The sequence below is a fragment of the Galeopterus variegatus genome, unplaced genomic scaffold (assembly GCF_000696425.1).
Source record: "Galeopterus variegatus unplaced genomic scaffold, G_variegatus-3.0.2 Scaffold711, whole genome shotgun sequence".
Taxonomy (NCBI): Eukaryota; Metazoa; Chordata; class Mammalia; order Dermoptera; family Cynocephalidae; genus Galeopterus; species Galeopterus variegatus.
In genome coordinates, this window is record NW_007726822.1 from 444,584 (window position 1) to 456,500 (window position 11,917).

At 48.4% G+C, this 11,917-nt stretch overlaps 1 protein-coding gene across 1 annotated transcript; it reads left to right on the top strand.

The window, feature by feature from the left end:
• Nucleotides 1-2: 2 nt before the first annotated feature.
• GPAA1 (glycosylphosphatidylinositol anchor attachment 1) lies at nt 3-3,397 on the top strand (the record flags this gene model as incomplete). The annotated part of the gene is made up of 12 exons (XM_008571702.1): nt 3-31; nt 318-497; nt 582-693; nt 892-1,039; nt 1,126-1,227; nt 1,322-1,518; nt 1,593-1,789; nt 1,900-2,053; nt 2,220-2,315; nt 2,462-2,652; nt 2,741-2,911; nt 3,061-3,397. Coding segments are annotated over 12 exons (1,821 nt in total), but the record flags the coding sequence as incomplete, so codon positions are not given.
• Nucleotides 3,398-11,917: the final 8,520 nt, after the last annotated feature.

The window sequence follows — 11,917 nt, forward strand, 5'->3', positions numbered from 1 at the left end:
GCCTCGTGCTGCGCCTCAATGCGCCGCTCTGGTGAGGGTCGGGCCCGGGGAGGCGGGAACCCGAGGGCCGCGGGCTCGAGCTGCCGGCGGCCCCAGCTCACAGGGCCCGGGGCCTCGCCGGCTGCGCGTGCCCGTCCTCTCCCGCCCGCATCACTCAGGGTACCAGGCCCGGGGCTCAGCTTTCCCGTCCTGCGTCCGGGATGCCCAGACTCCGGGTCTAGGTCCCTCAGGCCGACCCCTGGTGCGGGACTTGAGGCCACGGGTCGGCGTCCCAGGTCCCGCTAACTCACCGGAGCCCGCGCCATCCTCTCTCGCAGCGTGCTGAGCTACATGGCGGGCGTCGCCTGGTTCTTGGCGCTGGCTTTCCCGCCTTTGACCCAGCGCACTTACATGTCGGAGAATGCCATGGGCTCCACCATGGTGGAGGAGCAGTTTGCGGGCGGAGAGCGCGCCCGGGGGTTTGCCCGGGACTTCGCTGCCCACCGCAGGAAGTCGGGGTGAGCGGCAGAGCAGTGGGTATGGGGGAGCAGTGGTGGCCAAGGCCTGGCAGCTCTGCTCAGAGGCGCTCTCTGTGTCTCCAGGGCTCTGCCCGTAGCCTGGCTGGAGCGAACTATGCGGTCAGTGGGGTTGGAGGTCTACACGCAGAGTTTTGCCCGGAAACTGCCCTTTCCAGATGAGACCCACGAGCGCTATGTATTGGGGGAAGGGGGTGTGCCTGGGACCAAGCACCTCGGAGGGGTGGCATGGGGCCAGGAAGCTCAGTGGGAGGGATGATCTGGGGCCAGGGCAATCCATGGTGGGCGTTACAGGGCCAGGGGAAAGGGGGTGGGGGGGGGCTTCAGTCTTCTACCATGAGATTACTGCTGAGGCTTCCCCACCAACCGCATACAGATGGTGTCAGGCACCAACGTGTATGGCATCTTACGAGCACCCCGTGCTGCCAGCACTGAATCCCTCGTGCTCACTGTACCCTGTGGTTCCGATTCTACCAACAGCCAGGCTGTGGGGCTGCTGCTGTCACTCGCTGCCCACTTCCGAGGTGAGGCTCAGGGGCTGCTGGCCAGGGAGAGCTTGGTCATTGCCCCAGGCCCTGCTGACCCTGCTGACCCTGCTTCTGGCCTTCAGGGCAGATTTACTGGGCCAAAGATATCATCTTCCTGGTGACAGATCACGACCTTTTGGGCACCGAGGCTTGGCTCGAAGCCTATCATGACGTCAATGTCACTGGTGCGTGCTTTTGCCCTGCCCTGGCCTCTCCCTCAGAGTAACTGTCCTCACCAGCTGCCCTCCCCCATTGATGCTCATTCCCTTGCCCCTGCAGGCATGCAGTCATCCCCCCTGCAAGGCAGGGCTGGGGCCATCCAGGCCGCTGTGGCCCTGGAGTTGAGTAGTGATGTGGTCACCAGCCTCGATGTGGCAGTGGAGGGGCTCAATGGACAGCTACCTAATCTCGACCTGCTCAATCTCTTCCAGACTTTCTGTCAGAAAGGGGGGCTGCTGTGCACACTGCAGGGCAAGGTGAGACCACCTTCCTGGGGGACACAGGGCCTGTGTTGGGGGGGATTGTCTAATCCTGTCCCCACGCCTCCAAGCTGCAGCCCCAGGACTGGATGTCGCTGGACGGCCCGCTGCAGAGCCTGCAGACATTGCTGCTCATGGTTCTGCGGCAGGCCTCCGGCCGCCCTCATGGCCCCCACGGCCTCTTCCTGCGCTACCGCGTGGAGGCCCTAACTCTGCGTGGCATCAATAGTTTCCACCAGTACAAGTATGACCTGGTGGCAGTGGGCAAGTAAGTAGTTTCTGGGTCCTTTTTCATGCTCTGGGCAGTGTCCAGGTGGGGTGGAGCAGGGGATGGCCTGCAGAGTCTGGCTGGCCGTAACCCTACCCCACCCCTGACAGGGCTTTGGAGGGCATGTTCCGAAAGCTCAACCACCTTCTGGAGCGCCTGCACCAGTCCTTCTTCTTCTACCTTCTTCCTGCACTCTCCCGCTTCGTCTCCATTGGCCTCTACATGCCTGCCATCGGCTTCTTGCTTCTGGTCCTCGGTCTCAAGATATCCTCCACCCTTCTCTATCCACTTGTGACCAGCCTCAGTCCCCTCAACTCTAGGCTGGGGAGAGTCCTCATCCTGCTCTGGGGTGGGGGTGTGGGGGTGAGCCCTGGGTCGCCCACCTGGCAAATCCCATCAGACCTCTCGTCGGGATCCTTAACTGGGCCATGCTCTGGAACTGTGGATGCAGCTGCATGATTCCAGAATGGGGCCTCAGGAGGCTGGGGGTCCCCTTGGACCCAGTGTTCCCCTTCCCCCAATACAGGTGATGCCACCCCTTCTGTTGTTGGGTTCTAGGGTCCTGAATGGTGCTTACTGCTGCCATTTAGCATCAGCTATGGGGTGGTAGTGAGGGTCCTTTGGGCTCCTCTGGTCCCAGGGCCCATCTCCAAGTGCCCATACCCCCTGCAGGGTGTGGGGCTGCTCTCGCTGGTGGCACCCCTGCTCATCTCTCAAGCCGTGGGACTGGCCCTCTACATCCTGCCAGTGCTGGGCCAACATGTGGCCACCCAGCACTTCCCAGTGGCCGAAGCTGAGGCTGTGGTGCTGACACTGCTGGCAATTTACGCAGCTGGCCTGGCCCTTCCTCACAATACCCACCGGTGAGATGCTGGGATGGGCAGGTGGGGATGGGGGGCCTCCTGGACACATAGGCAGCCCTGGACTGCCTCTGAGTCCGTTGCCTTGCAGGGTGGTAAGTGCGCATGTCCCAGACCGGGGCTGGATGGCACTGAAGCTGGTGGCCCTGATCTACCTAGCACTACAGCTGGGCTGCATTGCCCTTACCAACTTCTCGCTGGGCTTCCTGCTGGCTGCCACCATGGTGCCTGCTGCTGTGCTCACAGAGCCCCACGGGCCCCGGTATGTGCTGATCAGTCCCCGCCCCCCCATGCCTCCAGTGCCTGTGCCTCTTGCCACAGAGCCCTTCCCCGTTCAACGCCCCTTTCCTCCTCCACTTGGTATCTATGCCCCCACCATGGAGTCTACTCTGATGGCGCCCCTCCACCCAGGCCGCTCTACGCTGCCCTGCTGGTGCTGACCAGCCCAGCAGCCACACTTCTGGGCAGCCTGTTCCTGTGGGGGGAGCTTCAGGAGGCGCCTCTGTCGCTAGCTGAGGGCTGGCAACTCTTCCTGGTGGCACTGGCCCAAGGCGTGCTGGAGCACCACACCTACGGAGCCCTGCTCTTCCCGCTGCTGGCCCTGGGCCTCTACCCCTGCTGGCTGCTCTTCTGGAATGTGCTCTTCTGGAAGTGAGGTCTGCCTGCCAGGGCATGCAGGGGGCAGGGACTCCACAAACACCCATTCTGCCTCTTTCCTGGGAAATAAACAAGTGTATGTTTCAGCTGCTGTTTGGGCTCCTGGCCCACCATCCATGTGGGATCCCAGGGCATGGGGGTAAGAGGCCCCTGCCTGCAGGACTGGTGTTCCTGCATGCCTTCTCCCTGGAGGGGCTGCTCTGGTACAGGGATGGCATCCCTGCCAGCCAGGACATGGCTGGCAGAAGTGGGAGCCCGGCTGCATCAGCCCTGGAAGGATGGCCCCCAGCCTTGGGGTCTGTGGAAGGGGCAATTGCAGACCCAGACCCTGCTCCAGCCCCAAGCACACTCTCAGCCCTGGAGGATACCGTCCAGGCTCAGAGGGCTCTGTGCACCGCTGTCCAGTGCTGCACCAGGCTTGGTGCTAGGAAGGAGGAAACACCATGGCCATGGCTCGGGGCCTGGCTGGAGCTGAGGCACTCAAACAGCACACATCGCCATCTTCACTGCCTGGGCTGAGGGACAAAGGGCTGGAGCTGGAGCCCTGCAGGGAGGCCCAGGGTGTAGGGCGTGGGGTCCAGCCAAGGCCAGAATCTTAGTGTGATCCTGGGATGGAGCAGGGATGAGTTGAACCAGCCCAGGTGAGGTGCCCACAAGGCACAGAGAAGGCAGCACAGAAGGGCAGAGGCAGGATGGTGGAACCCATCCAGCACCCAGGAGCAGACAGGCCATGGGGGATGCAGCCCGAGGGGGAGGGCACAGATGGGCCAGTGCAAGGCGAGCAGATTATTGGACCAAGACCCTTGAAAGGAACAGGGAAGACCATTTTCCATTCTGAAGGAGAGAAGAGAGCCAAGTGTGACCCTTTGGTGACATTAGGGCTGCCACATCAGAGACCTTGGTGCTGTGGCTGAAGAGACCTCTGGTCATAGGAAGGCAAAAGTGCCTCGGCCAAGGGCCAGCCCGTGGCTCACTTGGGAGAACGTGGTGCTGACAACACCAAGTCAGGGGTTAAGATCCTCTTACTAGTCATCTAAAAAAAAAAAAAAAAAAAGATCCCCTTACCAGTCATATTTTAAAAAAAAAAAAGTGGCTTGGCGAGACACCCAGGTACAGGGCCCAGTGTTGGGGAAGGAGACAGAATTGCCCTGCCTGGGGAAGCCAAAGGATCTGTTAGGACCAACTCAGAGGGCTAGTGTCCCTTCAGTAACAGCGCCCCTGAACGGCATGTGGTCTGAGGTCCCAAGGAGTGTGCCCTCCCCCACGTCCCACCCCCAGGCTGCACTGCCCACCGGCAGCTCCCCTTGACACTGGGGGTCCCTGTTGTGGGGGGCAGGCTAGTTGACTTGGCCCTACAGTGGGGGGATCAGCTGTTGAGCACCTGGAGACTTTCTCTCTGGGGTCTCTCTTCAGAGGAAACTGCTGGTCCCTGTTGGGGAGCATATGCTCTCTGTCCAGCATTGTTGGGACTGGGACGGGGACACTATGACTAGCAGCCTTATTGTTAATTTCCTCTTTGGCCCACTCGCCCGCAAGGCTGGAAACTGGTCACTTTCTCTGAAGCTGGTTAGAAACCTGCAGCCCCCGTCCCAGTCCAGCTGGCTTTGCCCACCTCTCAGTGCCACTGGGAGCACCTCCCAGGCAGCAGGGGACTCTCCCCTGCTGAGTCCTGCAGGGATCCTTGTCCATACTTCCAGTTAGCTCCAAACAGCTTTGACCTTTGCTTCCATCTCTTTTTTCTTTCCTTTCCCCCCCCTCCCTTTTTTTTGGCAGCTGGCCAGCGCAGGGATTGAACCCCAGACCTTGGTGTTATCAGCACCACACTCTAACCAGCTGAGCTAACTGGCCAGCCCTATGCTTCCATCTCATGAATTCCAAGACAGTATTAAACTGATGCATATTTTCATAAATCCTCATTGAAAATCCAGTTGTCACCCATCCAAAATGTGTGTACATCGAGACTAAACAAATGATATTCTGTTGTAATTATCTGACAAGGTGCTTAGCCTCCTCTGTACCCAATCTGTAAAACGGGGGCATTAATTGCACGTGTGCCGACCTGAGGAACTCGTCCTCCAGCCCTCGTCGTGCAATCCTTGTCTCGTGGATGGATGCAGAGCCAGATCCCTCCTGCTGCCCTCCACCTTCTATAACTCACCTCGCCAGCTTCTGAACCCACCTGCTGGCAACACCTAAGAGTTCCCATAGATCTTTTTATGAGCTACAGCTTAGCTGCAGGCCCTTGTGTTGATTGAGGGTCAGAAAACTCCGAATAACAATAGCTTAAACAAGGTAGAAAGTTGTTTCTCCTTCCTGTAAATGAAGCCCAGTTTAGCACCCCAGGGATTGTGTGACATCTGGGGACAGCCAGGGAGCCCCACTCAGCTCCTTCCCCCTTCAACATGGCTGGCTCTTGCAGCCCCAGTCACACTCCCTGTTCCCACCATGACTCAGTCATTGCGACCAACAGGAGAGGAGCGAGGCTCCGAGGGGCAGTCTCTGCGGAAGATCTCTTCTTGGAATTTGCCCTGCCTGGTACAGTCCCCAGGCCACACCTGGCTGCACAGGAGCCTGGGAGTGTCTTTATGCAGGGTGGTTTGAGAAGCAGAGCATGGGTATCAGGGGACAAGGAACACACTCTGCCAGCCCCAAGACAAAACACTTAGGACTTTTTGATGCTGTTGTAAATGGAATTGTTTTCTTTTTCTTTTTTTCATTTTTCCTTTTTTTTTTTTTTTGGCAGCTGGACAGAACAGTGTTTTCTTTTTTTTTTTTTTTCCCCTGTTTCACTGTTTTATTTTTATTTTTATTTTTTTTAATTTTTATTTTGTCAATATACAATGTATATGATTATTATGGCCCATCACTGACACCTCCCGCCCACTGCTGGGAATATATCCAAAGGAACCACTGCTGGGAATATATCCAAAGGAACCACTGCTGGGAATATATCCAAAGGAACCACTGCTGGGAATATATCCAAAGGAACCACTGCTGGGAATATATCCAAAGGAACCACTGCTGGGAATATATCCAAAGGAACCACTGCTGGGAATATATCCAAAGGAACCACTGCTGGGAATATATCCAAAGGAACCACTGCTGGGAATATATCCAAAGGAACCACTGCTGGGAATATATCCAAAGGAACCACTGCTGGGAATATATCCAAAGGAACCACTGCTGGGAATATATCCAAAGGAACCACTGCTGGGAATATATCCAAAGGAACCACTGCTGGGAATATATCCAAAGGAACCACTGCTGGGAATATATCCAAAGGAACCACTGCTGGGAATATATCCAAAGGAACCACTGCTGGGAATATATCCAAAGGAACCACTGCTGGGAATATATCCAAAGGAACCACTGCTGGGAATATATCCAAAGGAACCACTGCTGGGAATATATCCAAAGGAAATGTTGAACCAACCTTGCTTCCCTGGGATGAATCCCACTTGGTCGTGGTGAATGATCTTACATATGTGTTGTTGTATTCTGTTTGCTAATATTTTATTGAGGATTTTTGCATCTATATTCATCAAGGATATTGGCCTGTAGTTTTCTTTCTTGGTTATATCTTTACCTGGTTTTGGTATCAGGATGATGTTTGCTTCGTAGAATGTGTTTGGAAGCTTTGCTTCTGGACAGAACAGTGTTTTCTTAATTTTATTTTCAGATTGTTCATTGCTAGCATATAAAAATATAGCTGATTTCTGTATATTTGTCTTGAATCAAGCAACCTTGCTGAACTCATTTATTAGCTCTAATAGTTTTTGTGTATCTGTGGATAGTTTTTGTTTGTTTGTTTTAAGGATGACTGGTAAGGGGATTTTTACCCTTGACTTGGTGTTGTCAGCTCTCCAACTGAGCGAACCAGCCATCCCTATATAGGGATCTGAACCCATGGCCTTGGTGTCATCAGCACCACACTCTCCCAAGCGAGCCACGGACTGGCCCTAAGATATTCTCTATTTTTTTTTTTTTTTGTCTTTTTCTGTGACCGGTAAGGGGATCACAACCCTTGGTGTGGGGTCGCCCACACCGCGCTCAGCCAGTGAGCACACCGGCCATCCCTATATAGGATCCGAACCCGCGGCGGGAGTGCTGCTGCGCTCCCAGCGCAGTACTCTCCCGAGTGTGCCACAGGGTCGGCCCAAGATATTCTCTATTTTTAAATAAAGTCATTTAAGGCTCTAAATTTCCCTCTTAGCACAGCTTTCACTGCATACCGTAAGTTTTGGTATGTTGTGTGTTTGTTTTCATTCACCTCAACATATTTTCTAATTTTCTCTATGATTTCTTCTTTCACCCATTGGTTATTTGGGAGTATGTTATTTAATTTCCACATACGTGTGAATTTCTCAACTTTCATTCTCTTATTGATTTCCAATTTCATTCTGTTTTGGTCAGAAAACATACTTTGTATGATTTCACTACTTTTAAATTTATTGAGACTTTTTTTATTGCCTATCATATAGTCTATTCTAGAGAATGTTAAGTAGAATGTGTATTCTTCTGTTGTTGGGTAAAGTGTTCTATTGATATTTGTTAGGTCTATTCTTCTGTTGTTGGGTAAAGTGTTCTATTGATATTTGTTAGATCTAGTTGGTTTATAGTGTTGTCAAGTCTTCTCTTTACTTGCTGATCTTCTGTCCAATCATCCTATTATTGAAAATGGAGTGCTGAAGTCTATAACTATTATTGTCAACTTGTCTATTTCTCCCTTCAGTTCTGTGAATGATTGCTTCATGTATTTGGGGGCTCTGTTATTAGTTAAATATATCTTTATAATTATGTATTCTTGATAGATTATTTTTTATTATAAAATGTCCTTTTTTTTTACTCTAGTATCAATTTCTCTCTTAAAGTCTACATTGTCTGATATTAGTACAACCACTCCAGCTCTCTTGGGTTATTCCTGGTGTGGGGCATCTTCTTCCAAATGTTTACTTCCTAGCTATTTGTGTCTTTGAATCTGAAGTGTGTCTATTGTAGACACCGTATAGTTGGATCATGATTTTTTGTCCATTTTGCAATTTCTGCCTTTTAATAATTGATTGTACATATCTGTGGGGTACAGTAATGAATATCAATACCTGCGTGCAATATGTGATGCTCAAACCATGATAATTAGTACATTCAACATCACACAATGTAATAATTTTTTGTAGCCCTTTACCAGTTTCTCACTAAACCCCCCTTCTCCCTTTCCCATGTCTGGTGGCCTCAGTTCTGTTCTCTCCTTTAGAAAATTCAGCAAATTACTGTGATCGTTGTATCTTTCTTGCTTTATTTATTTTTAGCTCCCAGTTATGAATGAAGATATATGATATTTCTCTTTCTGTGCCTCGCTTATTTCACTTAACATAATTTTCTCTAAGTACATCCATGTTGCTACAAATGGCAGAATTTCATTCTTTTATGGCAGTGTAGTATTCTGTTGTGTATATGTACCACATTTTCCTTATCCAGCCAGCCATCAATAGACATTTAGGTTGGTTCCAACTCTTGGCTATTGTAATCAGAGCTGTGATAAACATGGGAGTGTAGGTATCCTTTCTTTTTTTTTTTTTTTTTTTTCCGTGTCCGGCAACGGATCGCAACCCTCAGTGTTGCCCCCGTACCGGACCGGGGACCGGCAACGGGATCGCAAGCCTCGGCGTTGCTCCCGCGCCTCGCTCAGCCAGTGAGCGGGAGCCGGTCTGTATGTGGGATCCGAACCCTCGGACGGGAGCGCCGCCGCGCTTCCCAAGCGGCGCACTATCCAGTGCGCCACCGGGCCGGCCCTGTAGGTATCCTTTCAACATGACGATTTCTGTTCCTTTGAGTATATACCCAGCAGTGCTGGATCATATGGCAGTTCTTTTTTTGTTTTATTTCACTTTTGTTGATGATGTTATTTATCTTGTTTTTGTTGTCTATGTTGTTTATATAGCAATTCTATCTGTAGTTGTTTGAGGATCCTCAATACTGCTTTCCATAATAGCTGCACTAATTTACAGTCCAACCAACAGTGTAGGAGCATTCCCCTTTCTCTGCATCCTCACCAGCATTTGTTATTCTCTGTCTTTTTTATAATAGCCAGTCTAACTGGGGTGAGATGATATCTCATTGTTGTTTTGATTTGCATTTCCCTAATGCTTAGTGATGTTGAGCACTTTTCACATGTCTGTTGGCCATTTGTGTATCTTCCTTTGAGAAATGCCTATTCAGCTCCTTTGCCCATTTTTCAATTGGGTTACTTAATCGGTTAAGTTGTTTGAGTTCCTTGTCTATTCTGGATATTAATCCCTTGTCAGGTACATAGTTTGCAAATATTTTCTTCCATTATGTAGTTTGTCTTTTTGCTCTCTTAACTGTTTCTTTTGCTGTGCAGAAGCTTTTGTGTTTGACATAATCCTATTCATTTTTTTTCCTTTGTTGCCTTTGCTTTTGGGGTCTTGTTCTTAAAGTCTTTGCCCAGTCCTATTTCCTGAAGTATTTCCCCTATGTTTTCTTTCAGGAGTTTCATAGTTTCAAGAATTATATTTACGTAATTCATTTTGAGTTGATTTTGTTATATGGTGAGAGGTACGGGTCTAGTTTCATTCTTCTACATATGGATATCCAGTTTTCCCAGCACCAATTATCAAACAGGCAGTCTTTTCCCCAATGTATGTTCTTGTTGCCTTTGTCAAAGATCAGTTGGCTGTAAGTGTGTGGGGTGATTTCTGGGTTCTCTATTCTGTTCCATTGGTCCTACTGTTTTTATGCCAGTTTCGTGCTGTTTTGGTTACTATAGCTTTGTAGTATAATTTGAAGTCAGGTAGTATGATGCCTCTGGCTTTATTTATTTATGTATTTATTTATTTTGCTCATGATTGCTTTGTCTGTTCAGGATCTTTTGTTATTCCATTTGAATTTTAGGATTGTTTTTTCTATTTCTATGAAGAATGTCATTGGTATTTTGATGGCAATCACACTGAATCTGTACATTGCTTTTGGTAGTGCTGACATTTTCCCAATCCAAGAACATAGAATGTCTTTCCATCTTTTTGTGTCCTCTTTAATTTCTTTCAGCAGCAATTTGTAGTTCTCATTGTAGACATCTTTTACCTGCTTGGTTAAATTTAATCCTAGGTATTTTATTTTTTGGTGACTAATGTAAATGGGCTAGCTTTCTTGATTTATTTTTCTGCTAGTTCGTTATTGGAGTATAAAAACACTACCAATTTTTATGCATTGATTTTGTATCCTGAAACTTTATGAAATTGTTTATCAACTCAAAGAGGGTTTTTGTTGCTGTTGTTGTCTTTAGGCTTTTCTATATATAAGATCATGTCATCTACAAACAGGAACAGTTTGACTTCATGTTTTCCAGTCTGGATGCTCTTTATTTCTTTCTCTTGCCTGATTGCTCTGGCTAGTACTTCCAATACTATGTTAGATAGGAGTGGTGAGAGTGCGCATCCTTGTCTTGTTCCTGTTCTTAAGGGAAAAGCTTTCAGATTTTCCCCATTCAGGATGATATTGGTAGTGGGTATGTCATATATAGCCTTTATTATGTTGAGATGTTTTCCTTCTATGCCTAATTTGCTGAGAGTCTTTATCATGAAGGTATGTTGAATTTTGTTGAATGCTTTTCCTGCATCTTTTGAGATAATCATATGGTTTTTGGCCTTGATTTTGTTGATGTGGGTATCACATATTGACTTTTTTATGTTGAACCATCCTTGCATTCCTGGGATGAATCCCACTTGATAATGGTGTATAATATTTTTTGATGTGTTACTGTATTATGTTTGCTAATATTTTCCTGAGGACTTTTGCATCTATATTCATCAAAGATATTGGCCTGTAGTTTTCTTTTTGTTGTTGTAGTTGTACCTTTATCTGATTTTGGTATCAGGGTGATCCTGCCCTCATAGAATGAGTTTGGGAGAAAGGCCTCTGTTTCAATTTTTTGGAATAGTTTGAAGAGAATTGGTATTAATTCCTCTTTAAAGGTTTGGTAGAATTCAGCAGTAAAGCCATCTGATCTTGGGCTTTTCTTTGTTGGGAGACTGCTGATTACTGCTTCAATCTCATTGCTTGTTATTGGTCTGTCCAGGTTTTCTATTTCATCTTGGTTCAGTCTTGGTAGTTTGTATATGTCCAGAAATTTGTTGGCATACTTATTTATAATAGTCTCTAATCATTCTTTAGAATGTTTCTTTCTCTTGCCTATTGCTCTGGCTAGTACTTCCAATACTATAATATTAGAGACATTACTAGTTGTAATGACTCCTTTTTCATTTCTGATTTTTGTCATTTGGGTATTCTCTCTTCTTTTTTTAGTTAGCCTAGCTAATGGATTGTCTATTTTATCTTCTCAAAAAAACAACTTTTTGTTTTATTGATCTTTTATATTGTTCTTGAGTCTATATTTCATTTAATTCTGCTCTGATCTTAATTACTTCTTTCCATCTACTAATTTTGGGATTGAATTGTTCTTGTTTTTCTAGTTCTTTGAGGTGTAGTGTTAGGTTGTTTATTTGAAATCTTTGTATTCTTTTTTTTTTTTTTTTCCTTTTTGTCTTTTTTTCGTGTCCGGCAACGGACTGCAACCCTCAGTGTCGCGCCCGCACCA